Source organism: Solea solea, chromosome 15 (genome assembly GCF_958295425.1).
Source record: "Solea solea chromosome 15, fSolSol10.1, whole genome shotgun sequence".
NCBI lineage: Eukaryota > Metazoa > Chordata > Actinopteri > Pleuronectiformes > Soleidae > Solea > Solea solea.
The window spans coordinates 26,125,476-26,151,424 of NC_081148.1; the positions used below are offsets into that span (position 1 = coordinate 26,125,476).

Consider the following 25,949-nt stretch of genomic DNA (forward strand, 5'->3'; position numbering starts at 1 on the left):
GGCAGTGACACTAGCTTCCTATTTAAGAAATCGTTTCCACTGCCATGTTTGAGAAAATGATCCAAAGTGGACAGCACAGCTTCAGTCATGTGACACCCAGCGCTGCATTCATTTACAGTGGCTACTAAAAACATCTGAGACCACTTGTCCATTCAATGAGTGAGAAAAGAGCCGCCGTGTGTGTGTGTGTGTGTGTGTGTGTGTGTGTCTCTGCGTGTGTGTCTGTGTGTCTCTGCGTGTGTGTGTGTCTCTGCGTGTGTGTGTGTCTCTGCGTGTGTGTGTGTGTCTCTGCGTGTGTGTGTCTCTGCGTGTGTGTGTGTCTCTGCGTGTGTGTGTGTGTCTCTGCGTGTGTGTGTGCGCATGCATGTGTGTGTGAGATAGAATGACATTCCCCTGTGAGTGCTAGAATTTGCTCTGGTGCAGCCTGGCAGCTCCGAGAACTCACAGCCAACAGCTGTAGCCAGTGGTGGTCCGTCTGAGAGGGGGGACTCATCCTGAACAGGCGGCGCTGGGGGAGGACAGGGGGAGGCCAACGTCTCTCTCTCCTCTTCATCCACCGCCTTTGTTTTTCTGTCTGTGATTGACAGCAGAGGAAGACTAAACAGTGGCAGCTTGTGGACAGACTCTTCACGAGACACACATGTTTTCTCTCTCTTTGTCTTCTACTTCTACTACTGCCTATCAAGCAATCAATCCATCCATCTAACTTTATTTATACAGCACTTTTCATACAGGGTAGTGCGACTCAATGTGTTACAGCGGATAAAACATGATGAAAGAAAACAGGCATTAAAACAATAGTGAGGAAATCACCGTCCTGTAACTGACAAACAGCTGGGAGGGAAAACACATGCTTTATATGAAGCATATTTATAAATATGCTTTTTAAGTGCTAACATACTTTAAAATATTTATTTAAGTGCTAACGTACTTTAAAGTATTTATTTAAGTGCTAACATACTGTGGTAACGTACTTTAAAGTATTTATTTAAGTGCTAGCATACTTGAAAGTATATATTTAAGTGCTAGCATACTTTAAAGTATATATTTAAGTGCTAACATACTTTAAAGTATATATTTAAGTGCTAACATATTTTAAAGTATTTATTTAAGTGCTAGCATACTTTAAAGTATTTATTTAAGTGCTAACATACTTTAAAGTATTTAAGTGCTAGCATACTTTAAAGTATTTATTTAAGTGCTAGCATACTTGAAAGTATATATTTAAGTGCTAACATACTTGAAAGTATATATTTAAGTGCTAACATACTTTAAAGTATATATTTAAGTGCTAGCATACTTTAAAGTATATATTTAAGTGCTAACATACTTTAAAGTATATATTTAAGTGCTAACATATTTTAAAGTATTTATTTAAGTGCTAGCATACTTTAAAGTATTTATTTAAGTGCTAGCATACTTGAAAGTATATATTTAAGTGCTAACATACTTTAAAGTGCTAGCATACTTTAAAGTATTTATTTAAGTGCTAACATACTTTAAAGTGCTAGCATACTTTAAAGTATTTATTTAAGTGCTAGCATACTTGAAAGTATATATTTAAGTGCTAGCATACTTTAAGGTATATATTTAAGTGCTAACATACTTTAAAGTATTTATTTAAGTGCTAGCATACTTTAAAGTATTTATTTAAGTGCTAATATACTTTAAAGTATATATTTAAGTGCTAGCATATTTGAATGTCCGATAGTGAAACTTTTATAATTTCAAGTGAGCTAATAAAAAAGCAGTCACATGTGTCTGTGGCTCTCTTGCGCCCCCTGTCTGTCTGTCTGTCTGTCTGTGTGTCTGTGTCCACGTGTCCACGTGTGTTGTCGTTCAGCCTTGATGCTGTCAGTCAACACTGTGTGCTGGGGTTTATTTCTAGGAGTAATCCTTGTTTTGCTAAAGCTTCCAGCAGCGTGTATTAAGTGACACATAACAAGTGTGTGTTTCTAAGCTGGGCCTCGTTTTAATTGTTGATTGGATTGTTCAGTTAATGAAGCAGTGAGTGTCACAGGCTTGACCTTCTCTGCTGGTGTTCACATGCATTGACTGACATGTTGATGGTGGACACACTGACTCACTTCAGTGTCCTCTGTTAAAACAGCAATTCAAGAAAAACCTGAAGGGAGTCAACGGAAACAAAGACTTTGACCAGGACATGTTGGAGGACATCTACAATGCCATAAAGTGAGCTCACCACACACACAAAAATGATTTTACCAACATAAAACAAGTCTATGATATCTTTATTATCTTTATCTCATTGTTAGACAGACTTTTGCAACAGGAAACTGAAGTTTGTCACTTTCTATACAGAAGTCCAGAGAGAAAACCAGTGATTTTATCATCACACACACACTGCTGCCTCCATCGCTAACTTCTAACGTCTTATTTTGTGAATTCGGCCTTTGAAAATCTTAATTTAGATTTATTTAAGTGACACAAAGTGACCACACGAGGCAGCAGTAGACCAGCAGCTTCAGTGTCTCCATGAGCTTAAATCACTGATTTTCTCTGTGGGGTTTGGTGTGGGAGAGTGAGCGGTTTACAAACTTCAAAACTACAGTGAGATGAAGCTGCAAACACATTTTAAATTCGGGCTTCAACATTTATCCATGAATAAAACACTTGGGACATGTGAAAATGTGCTCCCCTTATAATAAAGACAATATTAAAAACTGAATAATTTTGGTTTGGTAATGGAGACATTTCTAAAAAGAAGCCATGTTGATGACGTCATAGACTTACAGATGGTGTCTTTGTTTCCCTCTGTAGGACCGAGGAGATCGTGATGCCAGACGAGCAGATGGGTTTGGTGAAGGAGAACTACGTGTGGAGTCTGCTGCTGCACCGTGGTGCCACGCCCGAGGGCGTCTTCCTGCTCCTGCCGGCGGGCAGCTACGACCACGACCTGTTCTCCATGACCTGGGGTCCGACCATCGCCGCCCTCTCCTACGTCTTTGATAAGAGCCTGGACGACAACATCGTCCAGAAGGCCATCACTGGCTTCAGGTACACAACGTTAAAGACCCTGGAAAGCAACACTTACTAAATCTAAATCTAAATCTTTATTAATCCCCTTAGGGAAATTATTTCTCTGCATTTGACCCATCCTAGAATTAGGAGCAGTGGGCAGCCACACTGAGTAGGCGCCCGGGGAGCAATGGGGGCTGGGTACCTTGCTCAGGGGTACCCCAGCACTTTTGACCTGGTGGGGACTTGAACCGGCGACCCTCCAGTTACAAGCCACTTTGCCACAGGCTGCCTTAACTACTACTACTACTGCCCTACTATCAATTTATAATGACTTCCATATCATTTTATTGTTAATAGATTTCTTTTGCACTTTTATTTTGAAATGATGTGAAATATCAACACAAGTATTATTATTTTCATGTCTTTTTCTCCACTTACTGACCAAACCAGTCCTTTACTATTAAAACATTAACACTGTCCTTTTGACACTGAAATCGGTTTGTTGTTGGTTGTTTGATGAAGTGCTGTATGAATTAAAATGTTACTGGTGTTTACTGGTGTGTTTCTGTCTCTCTGTAGGAAATGTGCCATGATCGCAGCTCACTACGGCTTCAGTGATGTGTTTGATAACCTGATCATCTCACTGTGTAAATTCACCACTCTGAGCAGTGAGGTGAGACAAACTCACACAATAACATTTAGATATTTAAAAAGAAAACATGTATTTATTTACTTCCCTCAGTCACTACATTAGGCACAAATTTGCTCTTGTTGTGATTTATTTTATAGTCTTAAAAAAACAAGTCCACCTAAATGTATTTACATATTTGATTTACTGTAGATTTATTTAATTTATTTCTATAAATAAACTTGTATACATATTTGACTATCTCTGTAGTAAAGGTTATGTTGCTCTCCTCTCCACCTTCAGTCTGTGGAGAACCTTCCGTCTGTGTTTGGTGGGAACATTAAAGCACAGACAGCAGCTAAGACGGTATTTGACCTGGCTCATCGCCATGGTAACATCCTGAGAGAGGGATGGAAGAACATCATGGACTCCATGCTGCAGCTGTTCAGAGCCGAGCTCCTGCCCAAAGCCATGGTGGAGGTCAGGAGGAGTCATTGTTTGTTTCTTTGTACTCTGCTGCCACCTGCTGGTCACAGCTCACTCTCACTCACTCACTCACTCATTCACTCTCTCTCTCTCTCTCTCTCCCTCTCTGTCTCGCTCTCTCCCTCTCCGTCTGTCTCTCTCGCTCTCTCCCTCTCCGTCTCTCTCTCTCTCTCCCTGTCTGTCTCTCTCTCTCTCCCTCTGTCTCTCTCGCTCTCTCAGGTTGAAGATTTCCTCGAACCAAACGGAAAGATTTCTCTTCAACGAGAGGAGACGCCTTCAAATCGGTATTTATCCTCTCTGCTAAATAAAGAAATAAAAAAGAGATAAGAATTAGTCATGTGTCCTTCTCTTTCTTTATTCTGCTCATTTTCTCTCATCGCCTCCTCTTCTCTCCCCCCGTCCTCTTCACTTTTTATTTATTGATTTAAAGTTTGAATTGTCCAGTAAATGTTCAAACCTGTTTTTCTCCTCTTCCTCCTCCTCTTCCTCCTCAGCGGTGAGTCTGCAGTGCTGAGTTTTGTGAACTGGTTAACTCTGAGCGGAGCAGAACAGTCTGGACTCAGGGGCCCGTCCACAGAGAACCAGGAGACCAAGCAGGCGGCCGTCCTCTGCATCAAGGTAGTGGACACATGTTTAATCCAGTAATTGATGAATCATTGTATCCGTAATTGTGACGTTATTAAATCGACTTTTCTATCTTTCCTCAGCAATGTGACCCAGAGAAACTGATCACTGAGAGTAAGTTCCTGCAGCTGGAGTCTCTGCAGGAGCTGATGAAGGTCAGTGACTGTTAGAACGACGACGACATGTGGTGTTGAGTCACAGTCAGTGGATGATGATGATGATGATGATGATGGTGTGTGTGTGTGTTGTCGTGGTCAGGCTCTGATCTCAGTCACTCCTGATGAAGAGACCTACGATGAAGAGGACGCCGCCTTCTGTCTGGAGATGCTACTGCGGATCGTCCTGGAGAACAGGTCAGAGCAGAGAAGCTTGTGTGTGGAGACACAGCTGCTCGTCTCACAGTCACTCACTGTCCTCTGTGTGTGTGTGTGTGTGTGTGCGTGTGCAGGGACCGCGTGTCCTGTGTGTGGCAGACGGTGCGTGAGCACCTGTCTCACCTCTGCGTCCACGCTAACGAGAGCTGCTTCCTGGTGGAGAGAGCCGTGGTCGGACTTCTGAGACTCGCCATCCGCCTGCTGCGGCGAGAGGACATCAGCTCTCAGGTACAGAATCAACGAGGAGGTGTCCCCAATGCAAGTCTGGGAGTGCAGCAGTTCCTCATTTACATAGGGTGCAAATTGCCAAAAATGGACGCCAAGATTCCAAATGGCCCACTTCCTGTTGAGTTGAGGCCATGGCTACGGTTGACTTTTTTTGTTCGTCTCGGTCGATAACATCTTCTCACCACGTTTCGGGAAATTCAATGTAACTCAATGTATGCTGTAGTTATAGGGCACTTCCTGTTTCATGGTGAATGGTCGAAATTGGCCAAAACGCCGTGGGTTGCCGTGGCCGCGCCATTTTAAATCCGCAAAACCTTTCGACAACTTTTCTCCTTCGATGAGTCTCGTACAAATTGCGGTGTTTTTTTATGTCGGTACGACAAATGCGCTCGGACGAGTTCGCTCATTTACGTAGGGTTGCGGTGGACTTTTTTGTTCATCTGGGTCTCAAACATCTTCACACCAAGTTTCAGGAAATTCTGTGTAACTCAATTTGTTACATTACATTACATTACATGTCATTTAGCAGACGCTTTTATCCAAAGCGACTTACAATAAGTGCATTTAAACATTTGGGTACAAATTAGAGCTAGAAGTAAGTAAGAGCTTCAAGTAAATCAAACTATGAAGTGCTAGTCATAAGTGCGATATATATATTTTTATTTTTATTTTTTTTTTTTTGTCGTCGTCGTTATCGTCTTAGTCGAGGTAGAGTCGGAAGAAATGTGTTTTTAGTCGGCGGCGGAAGGAATTTGTCTCTGCTTTCACCTTGGGGGCGCTATAGAGCCCCTGAGAACTGCCAATATTGCATTTTCGGATTAACAATAGGCTCCTTGCATGAATTTGTGCCTGGAGTCTTTTGGGGCCTCTGCCAGTCGTGGCATTAATAATGACACATTGACCCTCAGGTTCTGCTCTCCCTGCGTCTCCTGCTCATGATGAAACCTCACGTCCTGTCGAGGGTCAGCAGAGAAGTGGCCTACGGCCTTCATGAGCTGCTGAAGACCAACGCGGCAAACATCCACTGCACAGACGACTGGTTCACGCTCTTCTCCCTGCTGGAGTGCATCGGTGCTGGAGTGAAACCTCCCGCCTCCTTCCAGCTCACCTCCACCACCTCTGACAACGACACAGGTCAATCAACACCTCTCTTATAATCTAATAATCATCATATTCATCATGTATTTGTTTGAAATATATGACCTAAGGTCGAATTTTACACTGATTTTAACCACTTAGTAAGTAAGAGGCTAATCTAAAGAACACGATCACATGTTTATCTCACTGTTAGACAGACTTTTCCAACGGGAAACTCAAGTGTCTAAAACACTCACTCTCCCACATTTTTATGGTTAATGTAAGATGAAGATGAATGAAAGATGGCCTTTAAAATCAAATTGAAATTGTATTTGTTACATGATAGTTTTTTCTTCCTCCTCTTTTAAAAGAGGCTATGTACCTTTCCTGTGGATCTCATAAGTGCATAAGTGTACTATGACTATGGTTGATCAGAATAGAATTTAACCAACTTAAATCAAGTAATGATTTTCGTTACCTCTTATCTTATGTTTTTGTTTGTGTTGTATGCTGTATGAATGCATGTTTATGTCTAAAAATGAAATGCAAGCACTCACCTGTGGATGAGATCGCTGATGTGGATCAATAAATAATAATCAAACCCACAGAGAAAATCAGTGATTTTAACATCACACACACAGGAGTTGTTGATCCACTGCTGCCTCCATCACTGAGTTCAAATGTCTTATTTTATCACGTACACAAAGTGACCACACGAGGCAGCAGTACACCGGCAGCTCCTGTGTCCCCGTGAGCTCAAATCACTGATTTTCTCTATGGACTTTGGTGTGGAGAGTGAGTGGTTTACAAAGTTCAGTTTCCTGTTGGAGAAGTCTGTCTCACAGTGAGATAAAGACGTGAACAAGTCATTTGTTAATGATCATGTAAAAGTGTATTTCACTACTTTTAGATCCACATACTTTTAGAAACAGGGGAATACAGTGTTGTGAAAAAGGGTTTGTCCCCTTCCTGATTTCTTATTTTTTAGCATGTTTGTCACACTTAAATGTTTCAGATTATCAAACAAATTCAAATATTAGACAAAGACAACACAAGTTAACACAAAATGCAGTTTTTAAGTGATGAAAAACTATCCAAACCTACATGGCCCCATGTGAAAAAGTAATTGCCCCCCCTTGTAAAATCATCAGGTCACTGTGGTTAGTCACATTTTTTGGAAAATGTTACTTGCCACACCCAGGCCTGATAACTGCCAGACCTATTGAATTAAGAGACCACTTAAATAGAACCTGTCAGACAAAGTGAAGTCGACCAAAAGATCCCAAAAAAGGAAGACATCATGCCGCGATCTAAAGTCAAATTCAGGAACAAATGAGAAACAAAGTAATTGACATCTATCAGTCTGGAAAAGGTTACAAAGACCTTTGTAAAGCTCTGGGACTCCAGAGAACCACGGTGAGGGCCATGATTCACAAATGGAGAAAACATGGAACAGTGGGCAACCTTCCAATGAGTGGCCAGCCGACAAGAATTATCCCAATAGCGCAGCGACGACTCATCTAAGAGGTCACAAAAGAACCCAGAACAACATCTAAAGAACTGCAGGCCTCACTCAGTGTTCATGACTCCACCATAAGAAAGAGACTGGGCAGAAATGACCTGCATGGCACAGTTCCCAGACCAAAAAGAACATGAAGGCTCGTCTCAATTTTGCCAAAAAAACATCTTGATGATCCCCAAGACTTTTGGGAAAATCTTCTGGACTGACGAGACAAAAGTTGAACTTTTTGGAAGGTGTGGGTGTAACATGTACGCTACTCTAGTAAAGTACAATTAGCGTAACAGATAGCTATTATGTAGATAGGTTATAGGTTCAGAAGACTAAGTCTGACTCTAGGAGTGGAGAGGAAGTTTTGGTGACACCATGTAATTGTGAACCATAACCATGAAAATATTTAACACAATATTTACAGTTCATACCATATATACATATTGGTAGTAACTAAATTTCGGGAAAAGTCTGTATTGAGGGTGAATGTATGTAGTGTATATGTGGGCTGTTAATGGATTGCAAGGGCAGAAAGAGGAGCGGCTGTGCCAAGGAGCCTCCTACCAGCCCGACCAGAGCAGTGGAGGTTCAGTGGACGCCTTCAAGCTTTGAGCCCAGACTATACCCTCTAGCTCGCCATCAACCTGGCCAATTCCGTGATTTAATCGGCCTAATACTCCAAATCGGGTGATCAGCGGCTCCGGTAGTCGGCTCCTGCAGCAAACAGAACCCCGGCGTGAACCCCAACGGAGTTATGTTACGGCGTGACGTGATGGCGTAGCGGCGCAATGTGGTGACGTAGCGACGTGACATAATGACGCACGGCATCATCTTACGTTTCACGAAAGGGGATAATAATAATAATAATAATAATAATAATGGGTTTTTTCACCCGGGTTACATGTGTCTCATTACATCTGGCGTAAAAGTAACAGCACATTTCAGAACAAGAACATCATACCAACAGTCAAATGTGGTGGTGGTAGTGTGATGGTGTGCGGCTGTTTTGCTGCTTCAGGACCTGGAAGACTTGCTGTGATAAATGAAACCATGAATTCTGCTGTCTACCAAAAACTCGAAGGCTGAAGCAAATTTGGGTTCTGCAGCAGGACAATGATCCGAAACACACCAGCAAGTCCACTTCTGAATGGCTCAAGAAAAACAAAATGAAGACTTTGGAGTGTCCTAGTCAAAGTCCTGACCTGAATCCTATTGAGATGCTGTGGCATGACCTTAAAAAGGTGGTTCATGCCCGAAAAGCCTCTGATGTGGCTGAATGACAACAATTCTGCAAAGATGAGTGGGTCCAAATCCCTCCACAGCGTCTGTAAAAGACTCTTTGCAAGTTAACGCAAACACTTGATTGCAGTTGTTGCTGCTCAACCAGTTATTAGGTTTATTATTAGGTTTAGGGGGCAAACACTTTTTCACACAGCGCCATGTAGGTTTACATTTGTTTTCCCTCCCTTAATAATACAAACCTTCATTTAAAAAACACATTGTGTTGACTTGTGTTGTCTTTGACTAATATTTAAATTAGTTTGATGATCTGAAACATTTAAGTGTGACAAACATGCTCAAAAATAAGAAATCAGAAAGGAGGCAAACACTTTTTCACACCAGTGTAAACAAACTGTCTTTGTCTCACAGGAGCTCAGTCAGACAGCGAGCTGTCCTCTCATCATCCCAGTGAAGTGACTCTGGACCGCGGCTACACGTCAGATTCTGAGGTCTACACTGAACACAGCAAGACCCGCATGACTCGCTCCACCACCGACGTGGACATGGCCAGCAGTGGATGGCTTGTGGTCAGCACGCACACACACACACACACACACGCACACACAGTGAACATATGAAGGACCACACTCATATTGACACGTTGTTGTGTTACGATGTCCAGGTGGGTAAAGACGACCTGGACTTGACTAAAGCGGCGCCCGTCAACTCCAAAGCGCAGCTCAATCACCCTCTGGTGAACCAGTACAGTCTGACCGTGGGTCAGGACCTGGGTCAGCACGACACCAAGTCTCTCATCAAGTGTGTGGAGACGCTGTCCTTCATCGTCCGGGACGCCGCTCACGTCACGCCGGACAACTTTGAGCTGTGTGTGAGGGCGATACGAGTGTTTGTGGAGGCCAGTCTGAATGGAGGTGAGACACTTGAGACCATGAGATACTGAGACATGAGACAATGAGACAATTAGACACTGAGACAATGAGACCATGACACAGTGAGACAATGAAACACTGAGACAATTAGACACTTGAGACCATGAGACAATTAGACACTGAGACAGAGACAATTAGACACTGAGACAATGACACAGTGAGACAATGAAACACTGAGACAATTAGACACTGAGACAATGAGACCATGACACAGTGAGACAATTAGACACTGAGACAATGAGACCATGACACAGTGAGACACTGAGACATGAGACAAAGAAACAATGAGACAATTAGACACTGAGACCATGAGACAATTAGACACTGAGACAATGAGACACTGAGACCATGAGATACTGAGACACTGAGACCATGAGACAATGAGATACTGAGACACTGAGACCATGAGATACTGAGATACTGAGACCATGAGATACACGATTATTTATTTTTTAATGCTAATCCACAAAGTCATATATGATTTTATTTTGATTTATTGGAAATATTCACACAAACGCACATAAAAACCCTGAACTATCCCTTTACTGTGCATCAGGAAACTAAAAGATGAAACTCTTTCTTCCTCGTCAGGTTACCGCAATCACGACAAGAAGAAGAGCCACAAGTACGACTCCAAGTCCCGTCCGAGGAGGAAGGTGGGGGGCAAGGACAAGGAGGGCGGAGCCAGTGCCAGACGAGGCGGCAGCGTCCGGGCGTCCAACCAGCGTCCGTCACGTTCCCACAGCGACGAGGACGAGGACGAGGGCATCCCCGCCAGTTACCACACGGTGTCTTTACAGGTTAGTCAGGACGTAAGTACCGCAGCCCTCTTCATTCACCTTCTGATGATTTCACATGTTTTTACCCACAATCCCTCAGGGTTAGGGGTGAAAACATGTTGCTGTGTTTGTGGTGTGAAGATTTTTGGGGGATTTTGGCTTTGGCAGATTCAGGACTCGTCAAACTGTATTATATACACACACATATATACATATACACATACATGTATATATATATCTATATACATGTATGTGTATATAGATAGATAGATAGATATTAAAATGTCCTGATTGTGTCAAACTAGTCCTTTATTCTTGGTGTGACGTTGACTTTCTGGGGAAAACTCTGGTGTATTGTTATTGTAGTTTACATTTTAAACTTCAGTCCTGAACAGTGAGTGAAGCAAAGATGCTTTTGGGACATTTAAGGTCCAGTGTGTAAAATATCAGCTGAGATTGTTTTTAATTTGGTAGAAATTTAAGATTATACTCGAGTGTAAGATCACCTTATTGTATAAACTGGGGGCGGAGTCAACGTGGTGACGGACACAGCATCACTAAAGACCAGTTGTCGATTTAAACCAACCTTTATTTTGTAATAAATTCATGGCAGACTTTTTGAGGCTTCTGGAGTCAGATCAGGAGTCAGTAGTACGTGTAGTACGTGTAGTACGTGTAGTAATTAGTTTGTACGTTGACCAGAAACAGATCATAACACCAGTGTTGTTTTTATTTGTGTTGTAGACGAATCTTCCTCTCCGTTTAAAGTGAATATTATCTAATCTGTGTTTTCACTGCAATTAACAGGATTTTTCCTTTGGTGAAAAACAAACATGTCTCTCTCTCTGTCTGTCTGTCTGTCTGTCTGTCACTTCTCAGATCAAGTAGAAACTTATTTTACAGAGGGCTGTTTAAACTTTAAAATACTGAAACAAGTGAAAGAAATAATACAGTTTTTTATTCACATTCTAAAGTTGGTAAATACTCGAGGTTGTGACCGATATGATCTCTGTCTGTCTGTCTCTGTGTCTCTGTCCGTCTCTGTGTTTGTGTCTCTGTCTGTCTCTGTGTTTGTGTCTCTGTCTGTCTGTCTGTCACTGTTTGTGTCTCTGTCTGTCTGTGTCCGTCTCTGTGTTTGTGTCTCTGTCTGTCTGTCTCTCTGTCTGTCTCTGTGTTTGTGTCTCTGTCTGTCTGTCTCTGTGTTTGTGTCTCTGTCTGTCTGTCTGTCTCTGTCTGTCTGTCTGTCACTGTTTGTGTCTCTGTCTGTCTGTCTCTGTGTCCGTCTCTGTGTTTGTGTCTCTGTCTGTCTGTCTCTCTGTCTGTCTCTGTGTTTGTGTCTCTGTCTCTGTGTTTGTGTCTCTTTCTGTCTCTGTCTGTCTCTGTGTTTGTGTCTCTTTCTGTCTCTGTCTGTCTGTCTCTGTGTTTGTGTCTCTTTCTGTCTGTCTCTGTGTTTGTGTCTCTGTCTGTCTCTGTGTCCGTCTCTGTCTCTGTGTTTGTGTCTCTGTGTCTGAGTGGACAGTTGTGTCTGAGTGGACAGTTGTGTCTGTGAATCACTGAGTCACAGTATTTGTGCTTGTGTCACATGACACCGTGTCCTGTGTTTGTGTCTCAGCTGTTGGACCTGATGCACACCCTTCACACCCGCGCCGCTACCATCTACAGCTCCTGGGCAGAGGAACAGCGCCACCTACAGACTGCAGGCAGGAAAATCGAGGCCGACGCCCAAACTCTGTGGAGCAGCTGCTGGTGTCCACTGCTGCAAGGTAGACGATGGACTCTTTCTCCTCCTTCTTCTTCTCCTTCTCCTCCTTCTTCTCCTCCTCCTTCTTTGTCTCCTTCTCCTCCTTCTTCTCCTCCTTCTCCGTCTCAGTGTTCGTACAGAGCCTTGAAAGATTTTAAATCAAATGTTTTCTCTCCAGCGTCTCGTATGCTCGTGTTGCTCCCCGTGTTGTCCTTCCTTGCACACGCCCCTCACCTGACGATGGCATCAGGAATTATCTTTGTAGGTTAGCAATTAGCTGCTCAGCTAGTTCTCGTTCAGTCATTGCATCAAATGCATGTTGTTAGCTAGATAGCGTTAGCTCGGGGGTTACTCTCAGGACTCACACACTGAGCGTGACGGTCACGCCTGTCGCTCTTGTGTCACACACTCTCCCACCACACGTTGTTATCTGGTGCTGTCGCTGTGGAACCGGGAGGAAAGTGAGCTCCTGTTTACTCCTGAGCGCTGCTCACTTTAGTTGATACTCCATCTTGTGGCCCAAAGGATGAAGCACACCTCTCTGTACGTGTTACTTTTCATCACAGAACCTGGCGCACACACTATTTTGTGAGCTACAATACATAAAAACCTCTTAACATTTGAAATGAAATAACTTAAAAAATATATAGGAAGGGGCGTGGCTTAGTCTGCTCTCATTTCTTCTCCTTACACTAGTGTAGTCATATTCATCCATCATCTGTTTTTGATGTTGTTGTTTCTTTTCTTTTTGAAATAACAATTTGAATTGCAGTTGCAGTAAATACTGTTTCATTGTTGCATAGAGTCCATTTTTGTCAGGACGCTACTTTTAGTTGTAATATTAGATGTTTAGATTTTACAGTCTTAGGCCACCATTAGATGTTACATTACATGTCATTTAGCAGATATATCATGTCATTTAGCTATAACGACAATAGACAATAGATTTCACTTTACTGGAACACGTCCATAAAATATGTATGCAGTTTTTTGTTGTTTTAAACAACAGGAAAAAACAATGAAAAAATCACATCCTCTACAGGTGTCAAGTATTTAGCGTGATGTTCCACTTGAACAATAACTCTGTTAATACTGGAGTGGAACCTTCATTCATAAGAGAGTCTTGTATGATTATCACGTGTTGTTGATGCTCTGCAGGCATCGCGTGGCTCTGCTGTGACGCCAGGAGACAGGTTCGTATGCAGGCTCTCACCTACCTCCAGAGGGCGCTGCTGGTTCACGACCTGCAGACGCTGGACGCAGCAGAGTGGGAGTCCTGCTTCAACAAGGTGAGAACGTACCAAAGGATTCATGAGTCTGTGATTGATCTTGTCTTTAATGAGCCTGAATGTGATGAATTTAAACGTGTGGGTGTGCGTGTCTGTGTGTGCATGTGTGTGCGTGCGTGTGTGTGTGCATGTGTGTGTTGTCAGGTTCTCTTTCCTCTGCTGACGAAGCTGCTGGACAACATCAGTCCTGCTGATGTGGGAGGGATGGAGGAGACGAGGATGAGAGGCTGCACTCTGCTGTCAAAGGTCAGAGACAACGACCACATTTAACTTCCATTTATTAGTTTTTAAAAACGAAAAAAGGGAATTTACCTTTTTATGAATCAGAAATGAATCAAACTTCAATTAATTAAAGAACTATAATTTAACCTCTTAAGAAAAAAAAAAGTAGAATTAGAAAATTCATGGATAACAATAATATTTATATTCATTGTCCTCATCATTGTCCTCTCTGTTGTCCAGGTCTTCCTCCAGCACCTGTCTCCTCTGCTGTCCCTCCCCACCTTCGCTGCCCTCTGGTTGACCATCCTGGACTTCATGGACAAGTACATGCACGCAGGCTCCAGTGACTTACTGGTGAGGACACACACACAGACACACACAGACACACACAGACACACTCACAGACACACACACAGACACACACAGACACACTCACACAGACACAGACACAGACACAGACACACACACACACACACACAGACACACACAGACACACTCACAGACACACACACAGACACACACAGACACACTCACAGACACACACACAGACACACACAGACACACTCACAGACACAGACACACACACACACACACAGACACAGACACACACACACACACACACACACTCACACACAGACACACACACACACAGACAGACACACACACAGCTGGGTTACAGTGGTCGTTACCATGAGTAACAGTGTGATTGTGACGATGTTTAAACTGTTTAAAGATGTCTTTCCTTTAATTAACAGCTCTATATTAACTAAATTAATCTATCCTTATTAACTGGATATGTGCCCCAAACGTTTAAAATAGCAGTTATTAAACCCCTCCTCCAAAAAGCGACCCTTGACCCAGATATTTTAGCTAATTACCGACCTATATCTAATCTTCCCTTTGTTTCTAAAATCTTAGAAAAGGCAGCTGCTAATCAATGATGTGAATATTTGCGCATTAATGGCCTGTTTGAAGATGTTCAGTCAGGTTTTAGATGAAACCATAGCACAGAAACAGCACTAGTTAAAGTTAGTAATGATCTTCTCTTGGCTTCAGATAATGGTCTAGTTTCTTTACTTGTCCTGTTAGATCTTAGTGCTGCATTTGACACCATAGATCATAATATTCTACTGCAGAGACTGGAGCAGACTCTTGGTATCACAGGTGCTGCCCTCTGCTGGTTTAAATCATACTTATCTGATAGATTCCAGTTTGTTCATGTTAATGATAAAACCTCCCTACAAACAACAGTTAATTGTGGAGTTCCACAAGGCTCAGTGCTTGGGCCTATACTTTTTACCTTATATATGCTTCCTCTAGGGAACATTATTAGGAAGCACAACATACACTTTCATTGTTATGCAGATGACACACAGCTTTATTTATCAATGAGGCCGGATGAAATAAATCAGGTTGTTCAACTCCAGGAATGTCTCAGAGACATTAAGTCCTGGATGACCTGTAACTTTCTACTTTTAAACTTTTATACTCGGCCCTAAACACCTCAGAGAAAGACTTTCTGATCACATTGTCACTTTAGATGACATCACCATGGCTTCCAGTTCCACTGTGAGGAACCTTGGAGTTACTTTTGACCAGGAAATGTCATTTGATTCACACATAAAACTCATTTCCAGAACAGCCTTCTTCCACCTGCGGAACATTATGAAAATTAGAAACATTCTGTCTTTACAGGACGCTGAAAAACTAGTTCATGCTTTTGTTACATCTAGATTAGATTACTGTAACTCCTTATTATCAGGATGTTCCAACAAGTCTGTTAGAACCCTTCAGTTAATTCAAAATGCTGCAGCACCAGTTCTGACAGGAACTAGAAAGAGAGACCATATAACTCCAGTGTTAGCTTCTCTACACTGGCTCCACCCACAGTTTAGAATTCAATTTAAAATCCTCCTCCTCACGTACAAAGCACTTAATGGTCACGCCCCTTCATACCTGAAAGACCTAGTCTTACCTTATCACCCTAACAGACCACTTAGGTCACAAAATACAGGTTTACTTGTGGTTCCCAGAGTCTGTAAGAGCAGAATGGGAGGCAGAGCCTTTAGTTACCAGGCTCCTCCTCTCCTGTGGAACCAGCTCCCAATGACAGTTTGGGAGGCGGAGCCTCTCTCTGTATTTAAAGTTAGACTTCAAATTTGAATTGAATTGATGTCCCTCAGGTTGAAGCCGTCCCAGAGTCTCTGAAGAACATGCTGCTGGTCATGGACACGGCCGGGATCTTCCACTGCGCAGACTCCAGGACCGGATACTCAGACCTGTGGGAAATCACGTGGGAGAGAATCGTCTGTTTCCTGCCTCACCTGCGGGAGGAGCTCTTCAAACAGACCGTCATCGCAGGTCCACGGAGGACATCTCACTCTGTCCCCTGCACTGTCCCCTTGTGTGTGTGTTTGTGTGGTAACTCTGAACTGTGTCCTCCTCACTTTCAGATCCGGTCCCCAGTCCTCCACCACCAGAGGCAGCGTCTTCACCTCCTGCTGCCGCTCGTCCACTGTCTCCTCCGCCTCCCGCTCACCCGCCGTCCCCGGTCACTGTCCCAGCGTCTCCTCCTGAGACCCATACGTCCAGCAGCAGCAGGCCGGCGTCTCCACAGCAGCTTCAGCTGAGCAGCAGCACAGGTGAGGACACGACAAACATGTCCTCTATTAGGACACGACAAACATGACAAACATGTCCTCTATGAGGACACGACAAACATGTACTTTAGGACGGACGTGTCAAACATGTCCTCTATTAGGACGGACGTGTCAAACATGTCCTCTATTAGGACTGACATGTCAAACATGTCCTCTATTAGGACGTGTCAAACATGTCCTCTATTAGGATGGACGTGTCAAACATGTCCTCTATTAGGACGGACGTGTCAAACATGTCCTCTATTAGGACGGACGTGTCAAACATGTCCTCTATTAGGATGGACGTGTCAAACATGTCCTCTATTAGGACGGACGTGTCAAACATGTCCTCTATTAGGACTGACGTGTCAAACATGTCCTCTATTAGGACGTGTCAAACATGTCCTCTATTAGGATGGACGTGTCAAACATGTCCTCTATTAGGACGGACGTGTCAAACATGTCCTCTATTAGGACGTGTCAAACATGTCCTCTATTAGGACGTGTCAAACATGTCCTCTATTAGGACGGATGTGTCAAACATGTCCTCTATTAGGACGTGTCAAACATGTCCTCTATTAGGACGGATGTGTCAAACATGTCCTCTATTAGGATGGACGTGTAAAACATGTCCTCAATTAGGACGGATGTGTCAAACATGTCCTCTATTAGGACGTGTCAAACATGTCCTCTATTAGGATGGACGTGTCAAACATGTCCTCTGTTAGGACGGACGTGTCAAACATGTCCAGATTTAAAACAAGTAAAAACAACAGAAACTGAAAGTGTGTTTGTTTGTCTTGTCCAGGACCAGAGCGTCCGTCTTCTGTCCCCGCCTCTGTGTCCCCTCTCATCCTGCAGCCGTTGGCGTCTCCACTGCAGGTGGGCGTCCCGCCCATGTCCCTGCCAATCATCCTCAACCCCGCCCTCATCGAGGCCACCTCCCCCGTCCCGCTGCTCTCCGGTCCCAGACCCACGAGTCCGTGTGACGAGGTCAAGTAAGAGACACGCCCCCACCCTCATGACACGCCTCCTCTACAGCAGCCTCAGGGTCACGTGACGCGTCCGATTTTAAAGGGATAGTTGTGTTGAAATTGTAGAGCGAGGTCACCTGACACTGCTACTGCTCTCGTCTTTCCTGCTTCCTGTGGACAAACTTGTCCACAGAGACACAGACGCTGACGTCGTCCTAGGACTGGAGGACAGTGAGACACGACGAGTGTGTGCGCGTGTCCTCCACGAAATATGAATTACATTTAAACACATCATCATCATCATCATCATGAACGTGACGCTGCAGCGAGGAGAAAATCCTGCTCCTAGAGGACGAAGAAATCATGACACATCATTTTATTTTGTGATTTATGACAGAAACGCTGAGTCACTGTTCTCTCTCGCTCTTCATCATGAGTCGTCATCAGCAGAGACAAGAATTTAAAAAAAATCGTTAGAACGCGAACAGTTCTGATGATTTTCACATTTGCTCCGACAAGATTAAGTAAAAAAATAAATAAATGTATATGTATATATATGTATATATACATATACATATATATATATATATATTATTTAAGGACCAAAAATTAAGTTAAAATAACAACAACAACAATAATAATAATAATAATAATAATTAAAACGTGTCACTGGGATAAAGAGGCGGAGTCAGCATTTTTTGGACAGAAGTTGTTTCTATTCACGACATTATTGCGATAATTGTAAAATGGTAACGCCATTTTTTATTATGGAACAAAATGATTTTTTCCTTTGTTTGTGTCATAAACTCAATGATCTCGTGTTTTCCTGGGACGTTGAAACAAGGACACTGGAGTTTAAGAAAAACTAAACAAATGCTCTGATTTTCAGGTCGGTGTAGAAACGTGAACACGCCGCGAGCAAAGCTAACGCTGAAAACACCAGAGGCGATAACGCGACACAACTGTTCACTGGACGAATCGCGACAAAATCTAAAGCTCTGACACCAATTTCCAACATTTTTATGTTTTACTTTCTTCTCGATGATGTAAGAAACGTGTCCATATTTTTTTATTTTTGTTACATCGGTGATTTAATCTCTGCGCGACACGGGAGCTGCTGGTGTACTGCTGCCTCGTGTGGTCACTTTGTGTCACTGAGGTCAATCTGAATGAAGACATTTGAACATCGTGATGGAGGCAGCAGTGGATCAACAAGTCCTGTGTGTGTGATGTTAAAATCACTCATTTTCTCTGTGGGCTTTGGTGTGGCAGAGTGAGTGGTTAACAAACGTCAGTGAGATAAAGACGTGAACATAGTTGTGTGTAACAAACACCAATCTGAACTGTCACGTGTACTGATCTGAGCTGTCAGATTTATTTTATTTATCAGGTAAAACACTACACAAACGTCGACGTGACACGTTTATCATCATCATTATTATTATTATTATTACGGGAAGATTTGGAGAAATCGTTAATTATGATGAACATGAATATAATATGTGTACATATATATATATAAATATATATATATATATATAAATGAAAGGTAATGTACTTTTTACTATGTAATAAATAAAGTGAAAAGAAGGAAGACAAAGCTCCGTGTGGTGTTTGTGAGTCAACACAATCTTTATTTTATTCAGAGAATAAATATTTCTGGGAAATTACTTTTCACAGCATTAAAGCTTTTTTTATTTTGTGTGCATGTATGTGTATGTGTGTATATATGTATATATGTATATGTATATGTGTATATATGTATGTATGTGTATGTATATATGTATATGTATGTGTATATATGTATGTGTATGTGTGTATATGTATGTGTGTATATATATATATGTATGTACTATATGTATATGTATATATATGTATGTATGTGTATATATGTGTATTTATATATATATATATATATACACACAAAAAGTAAGTTGAACTTTTTATTTGTTGATTGTTTATAATCCCACATAATCTGGTGTTCAGGGTTCTGGGTTGTGGTGACTAAATATTTTACGTTGAATCAAAGACGTTTAATTATTAATGATAATAATAATAATAATAATAATAATAATAATAGTCTTTGTAGTTGAAATAATTTTCTTTATTTAGACACAGAAATATGACAACTCACATCATTTTATGTTATTGTGAGAACTCTCCATTCTGTCCTCTTCAGTGTCCAGATTTAATAATAGAAATAAATATTATAGTGATCATAATTATAATGAGAACGATAACAAACTTTATGTTTTTGAACTTAGTGATGGAGGCGGCACTCCTGTGTGTGTGTGTGTGTGTGTGTGATGTTAAAATCACTGATTTTCTCTGAGCTTTGGTGTGGGAGAGTGAGTGGATTACAAACTTTACTGTTTGTCTGCCTACAGGTGGCGCTCAGCACAGTGAGTAACGTGTTCACGCTGCAGCTGAATGTCCTTCATTGTTAAAAGATCAATAACATCACAAATATCCCTTTAACAGGTCAATTCTGACGTGAGTTCACACGCCTCCCTGGTGTCAGGTTTGGCGCCCCCTTGTGTCTGCAGTGTTTTCTTCACGTCAAAAATGTCCCATTTGTCAGAAATCAAGTTTTTGTTGAAAAGCACAGACGCCAGGAAGGAGAAGAACAAAATGGCCGCCACGGCGGACAGCATGCAGATGGTTCTGATCGGCGACTGCTGCACGTAGACGCCGTCCACCAGAGTGCACCCTGGGAAGTGGATGACAGGCGGGAGCCCGAGGTGCGGCTCCCCGCTCAGCACACGCAGCAGCACGCCGGCGGCTCCGCCCACGACAGCGCCGTAGCCGTTGGAGACGTCGAAGAAGAGGACGCAGGCGAGCTGCGGCAGCATGAGTGTGTATGTGAGGTCGGAGCGCAGGATCCAGATCATCAGGACGCTGTTGTTCAGGAAGGTGAGTGACGTTCCCGCCAGACCCACCAGCACCACCGAGGCCCGGATCACCCACTGGACCTCCTGCTCCGACGCCTGCACCACAAACAAACTTCATTATTATATCCTCTCCTCCGTCTTCTCCTGCTTCCTCTCCTCCTTCCTCACCTGTGTCCTCAGGACGGTCTTGTAGATGTTGGAGGTGAAGATGGACGCCGCAGACAGCAGGGCGGAGTCGGTTGATGACATCACGGCGGCAGCCACCGCCCCAATGCCGACGATGGAGATGTAGGTCGGCGTGAGGTGCTGCAGAACAAGGGGCAGGACCAGTCCGGTCTGACCGCGGTCAAACGGGGACGGCGAGCCGTACGAGGTCAGGTTCCAGTCTGAGGAGCAGGAAAAGGTCATGTGACGCAAAACCAAAAATCGCCTCCGTCATTTGAGGACGTCATGTGATCAAATTCCTACTTGTCGACGCAGCAGCTGCTCCGAGGAGGATGGGCGGGATTCCCAGCGTGGGGACGATGAAGGCGGCGGCGAAGCAGGTGACCTTAGCGGTGGACGAGGACGCGGCAGACAGCGTCCTCTGGTGGAAGTTCTGCAGACCCAAGTTCCCCAAACCCTCAGAAAATAAGAAGTAAAGCAAAAGTTAGAAGAGTTTGGATCAAGATTCACTGAGAAAACATGAAAAACATTGAAAAAGAAAAGTTTTAGCTCATAAAATCTTTGCCAGTTTAAGTCTACGACATCTACGTCACGTGTCCACGTCTTGATCTCACTGTGAGACAGACGTTTGTAAACCACTCACTCTCCCACACCAAAGCCCACAGAGGAAATCAGTGATTTTAACATCACACACACTGCTTGCCTCCATCACTGAGTTCACATGTCTGATTTTTGTGAATTCGGCTTTTGAAAATCTTATATTTACTTCAGTGACACAAAGTGACCACACGAGGCAGCAGAGGACCAGCAGCTCCTGTGAGTGAGAAGTACCAGCAGCAGGAAGTTATCGATCCACCTCCAGACGCTGTCCGTCTCCAGACTGCCGACCCACGGAGGCTGGAAGGTGAAGTTGGACGCTGTCTCTCTGATGTCCAACACAGCAGGACTCATCAGAGCAAAGGGGACACACAGCCACTGAGACAAACAACAACAACAACAACAACAACAACAACAACAACAGCAGTAAACAAACACTCCAGTCTTCACAGTGACGACAACGTGAGACAGCAGGCGCTGCTGCGTCACTGAGTGGGCAGCAGGGGGCGCTGTGACTCACCAGGCTAATGAAGATGAGGATGAGCTGTACGATGTCAGTGTAGGCCACAGAGTAAAGACCGCCCATCAGAGTGTAGGTGATGGCGACAGCTGCAGAGATCCAGATACTCGCAGTGTACGACAAATCCAGGATCACACTCATGGTCACACCTGTCAACACACACACACACACACACACACAGACAGACACACACGCACGCACACAGACACGCACGCACACACAGACACACCCACGCAAACAGACAGACACACACACACACACACACACAAGCACGCATACACACAGACAGACACACACAAGCATGCATACACACACACGCACACACACAGGCAAACAGACACGCACACACACACACGTCGACCTTCAGAATATCTTTAGCCACTGAACTAAATAAATCTATGTAACAATATGTTCACGTCACCACTCACTCTCCCTCACTAAAGTCCACAGAGAAAACCAGTGATTTCTGCTGCCTCGTGTGGTCACTTTGTGTCACTGAAGTAAATATAAATTAAGTTTTTCAAAAGTCGAATTCACAAAAATCAGTGACGGAGGCAGCAGTGTGTGTGTGTGTGTCTGTGAACTTTGGTGTGGGAGAGTGAGTGATTTACAAACGTCAGTTTCTCAGTGAGATAAAGTGGTTCGCCCCCTAGTGGACAGTATCCTCCAGTAACAGTATCTGTTGTGACTCATGGTTCACTCAACACCTCAGCAAAGAGCTGCTATCACACACACACACACACACACAGTCTTACCTAATCCTATCAGAGTTCCTGTCACCCACATAATCTCTGAGATTAGACTGGCCAGTGACAGAGCAGCTGTTGGTATTTTTCCATATTTAGTCTGGAACGGATCCATCATTGTCACGTATTTGTTTTTCCTCATGGGCTCAGCGAAGAAAAGACCTCCTGAAAACAACACATGACGTCACAGAAACATTTGTCTAATTTCAAGGTTTAATCCTGAAATCAAAATAATCCCTGGTTTTAGGTTTAATCCTGAATTAAAATAATCTCTGGTTTTAGGTTTAATCCCAAAATCAAAATAATCCCTGGTTTTAGGTTTAATCGTGAATATAAAAATCCATGTTTTTAGGTTTAATCCCAACATTAAAATAATCTCTGGTTTGAGGTTTAAACCTGAAATCAAAATAATCCCTGGTTTTAGGTTTAATCCTGAATTTAAAAATCCATGTTTTTATGTTTAATCCCAACATTAAAATAATCTCTGGTTTTAGGTTTAAACCTGAAATCAAAATAATCCCTGGTTTTAGGTTTAATCCTGAATTAAAATAATCTCTGGTTTTAGGTTTAATCCCAAAATCAAAATAATCCCTGGTTTTAATCTTAATCGTGAATATAAAAATCCATGTTTTTGAGGTGTAATCCCAACATTAAATACTCTCTGGTTTCAGGTTTAAAACTGAAACCAAAATAATCCCTGGTTTTAGGTTTAATCCGAAAATCAAAATAATCCCTTGTTTTAGGTTTAAACCTGAAATCAAAATAATCCCTGGTTTTAGGTTTAATCCTGAATTAAAATAATCTCTGGTTTTAGGTTTAATCCCAAAATCAAAATAATCCCTGGTTTTAGGTTTAATCGTGAATATAAAAATCCATGTTTTTAGGTTTAATCCCAACATTAAAATAATCTCTGGTTTTAGGTTTAAACCTGAAATCAAAATAATCCCTGGTTTTAGGTTTAATCCCCAAATCTAAATAATCCCTGGTTTTAAGGTTTAATCCTGAATATAAAAATCCATGTTTTTTAGGTTTAATCCCAACATTAAATAATCTCTGGTTTAGGTTTAAACCTGAAATCAAAATAATCCCTGATTTTAGGTTTCATCCTGAATTTAAAAATCCATATTTTATTTTAAAATTAATAATTTACATTCCTGTTCCAGATTAACACTCAGATTATTACCACATTTACTAACAACACACAATTTTGAGGATGTCAGAATAAAGTGTCTGTCTGTCAGTCTGTCTGTCATGTGACCCAGAGTTTGAAAGTCTCACCGATGATGAAACACATGGTGGCTGTGACGGGCATCACGGCCCAGATTAGACCCATTGACGGATTATACACGGCCTCTGCTGTTCCCACGATGAATCCACCACCAACCCATGTGGCTGTGACACACACACACACACACACATTTATATTGAGTAACAACAGCTGTAATGTGACGTCAGTCAGAGCGACGGCATAAACCAAACCTGATGAGAGCTTTAGCACTTGTTAGTTCACACTCACACACGCGCACACACACACACACACACACACACACACGCACACACCTGTGCACACACAGACACCTGAGAGCCTCAGTGCAGGAACACGCGCCTTATTTTAGGGTCACGAGGACACATGACCTGACAAACACACACACTTACAGAGACACACACACACTTACAGAGACACACAACATTGAATCAGACGTTTTAATCGCTAAAGTTATTGTGTGTGTGTGTGTGTGTGTGTGTGAATAAAGCACACACACACATGTAGACAGGTGGAACTGGGAATCAAACCCTGAACCTTGTAGTTTTCAAAATTCACTGCTTCATCTCGGCTGACATTTTTACATCACTCACTCTCATAGAGAAAATCAGTGATCGTAGCTGCTGCTGCTCCTCTGCTGCCTCGTGTGGTCACTTTGTGTCACTGAGGTCAATCTGAACAAATGATTTTAAAAAGATGAATTCATAAAATCAGACATTTCAACTCAGCAGTGTGTGTGTGTGTGTGTGTGTGTGTGTGATGTTAAAACTACTGATTTTCTCTCTGGACTTTGGTGTGAGAGAGTGAGTGATTCACAAGGTTCGCTGAAAAACAGGTTTAAGCCACGAAACAACATCAGATTAAGCCTGCAACATTTTAAGAACACATTCACATTTTTATCTCACATTTTTACACAGACTTCCACACGAGGCAGCAGAGGACCAGCAGCTAAAATCACTGATTTTCTCTATGGACTTTAGTGTGGGAGAGTGAGTGGTTTACAAACTTCAGTTTCTTGTTGGAAAAGTCTGTCATTATGTTTTTATTTGTCACTCACTCACCCTCTCACCCTCTCACCTGTCATGGTGAACGTGCCGACCAGCAGGTTAATTCCTCGGTTTCCCAGCAGAATCATCTCAGTTTTGTCTCCTCGGTTTTTCTTCGCCTCTCGCTGAGATTTCACTGAAGCCCAAACACCGACGCCGAGAACCAGCAGATAAAACATCACCATGACGACGACACCGGCCACGTTCACCGCCATGACAACGCTCACAGAGGGGGTCACAGAGGGGCTCACAGAGGGGGTCACAGAGGGGGTCAGGGAGGGTTCACACTCGTCTTCTGCTGCTGCTGCTGCTGCTGCTGCTGCTGCTGTGGACTCAACACTGACCACAGTCTGTCTGTGTGTGTGTGTGTGTGTGTGTGTGTGTGTGAGAGGGGGGACATGTATCCGTGTGTGTGTGTGTGTGTGTGTGTGTGAGAGGCACGTGTGTGTGTGTGAGAGGCACGTGTGTGTGTGAGAGGCACGTGTGTGTGTGTGTGTGAGAGGCACTTGTGTGTGTGTGTGTGTGTGAGAGGCACGTGTGTGTGTGTGTGTGTGTGTGTGTGTGAGAGGCACGTGTGTGTGTGAGAGTCACGTGTGTATGTGTGAGTGTGAGATGCATATACTGTATATATACTGTATATATACTGTATGTATATATATATATATATATATGTTGTGGCAGGCTGAGACGTTGGTGAGTTTCCCAGGTTTATTCAGTATGAGCACATGTGCCCCATACAGCAGATATATATATATAACCCAGAACCACCCCTTACCCAGAAACCAACTGGGTGAGAGAACACACCCCTGAGTGCCCGCCACACGGTATATATAGGAGAGGACACATTCAGAGGACATTGTCCTTCAGTCCAACACAAACACAGAGCAGATCATTAACTGACAAAAACATTAATCAGACTGAACCATTTGTCAGTCATTATTGCTGCACTGTTCCTTTAAATAAAGAAGATGAACACATGAATGTTTTAGAGATAAA

General features: G+C 42.9%; 2 protein-coding genes across 6 annotated transcripts in view; one reads left to right on the top strand and one right to left on the bottom strand.

Annotated features, from left to right (window-relative positions):
* gbf1 (golgi brefeldin A resistant guanine nucleotide exchange factor 1) overlaps nucleotides 1–19,314 on the top strand; it is a 71,088-nt gene extending 51,774 nt beyond the window's left edge. For 2 of the 4 annotated variants that reach the window (XM_058652332.1, XM_058652334.1), the window contains 20 exons: nucleotides 2,111–2,193; nucleotides 2,782–3,018; nucleotides 3,562–3,655; nucleotides 3,914–4,090; nucleotides 4,316–4,380; nucleotides 4,591–4,714; nucleotides 4,804–4,875; nucleotides 4,979–5,073; nucleotides 5,169–5,322; nucleotides 6,231–6,456; nucleotides 9,560–9,717; nucleotides 9,813–10,062; nucleotides 10,672–10,892; nucleotides 12,472–12,622; nucleotides 13,759–13,889; nucleotides 14,034–14,135; nucleotides 14,352–14,465; nucleotides 16,295–16,472; nucleotides 16,565–16,753; nucleotides 17,559–19,314. In XM_058652332.1, coding sequence (XP_058508315.1) covers nucleotides 2,111–2,193; nucleotides 2,782–3,018; nucleotides 3,562–3,655; nucleotides 3,914–4,090; nucleotides 4,316–4,380; nucleotides 4,591–4,714; nucleotides 4,804–4,875; nucleotides 4,979–5,073; nucleotides 5,169–5,322; nucleotides 6,231–6,456; nucleotides 9,560–9,717; nucleotides 9,813–10,062; nucleotides 10,672–10,892; nucleotides 12,472–12,622; nucleotides 13,759–13,889; nucleotides 14,034–14,135; nucleotides 14,352–14,465; nucleotides 16,295–16,472; nucleotides 16,565–16,753; nucleotides 17,559–17,752 — 3,015 coding nt within the window. In that variant the 3' untranslated portion in view covers nucleotides 17,753–19,314. The remainder of the gene's footprint in view (nucleotides 1–2,110; nucleotides 2,194–2,781; nucleotides 3,019–3,561; nucleotides 3,656–3,913; nucleotides 4,091–4,315; nucleotides 4,381–4,590; nucleotides 4,715–4,803; nucleotides 4,876–4,978; nucleotides 5,074–5,168; nucleotides 5,323–6,230; nucleotides 6,457–9,559; nucleotides 9,718–9,812; nucleotides 10,063–10,671; nucleotides 10,893–12,471; nucleotides 12,623–13,758; nucleotides 13,890–14,033; nucleotides 14,136–14,351; nucleotides 14,466–16,294; nucleotides 16,473–16,564; nucleotides 16,754–17,558) is intronic. The other 2 variants (XM_058652333.1, XM_058652335.1) reach the window with 1 other exon arrangement.
* A 499-nt stretch (nucleotides 19,315–19,813) lies between these two features.
* On the bottom strand, nucleotides 19,814–25,316 carry LOC131474473 (high-affinity choline transporter 1-like). 2 transcript variants are annotated; one of them, XM_058652354.1, is made up of 8 exons: nucleotides 24,985–25,316; nucleotides 23,922–24,035; nucleotides 22,653–22,808; nucleotides 21,898–21,986; nucleotides 21,612–21,755; nucleotides 21,084–21,237; nucleotides 20,784–21,001; nucleotides 19,814–20,711 (listed from the first exon to the last, which is right to left on the bottom strand). In XM_058652354.1, the coding sequence occupies exons 1-8, from the start codon at nucleotides 25,166–25,168 to the stop codon at nucleotides 20,199–20,201; spliced, it is 1,572 nt and encodes a 523-aa protein (XP_058508337.1). In that variant the 5' UTR covers nucleotides 25,169–25,316; the 3' UTR covers nucleotides 19,814–20,198. The 2 variants fall into 2 exon arrangements, with proteins under 2 accessions (XP_058508337.1, XP_058508336.1); XM_058652353.1 differs by having other exon boundaries at nucleotides 21,898–22,046.
* Between the last annotated feature and the right edge of the window lie 633 nt (nucleotides 25,317–25,949).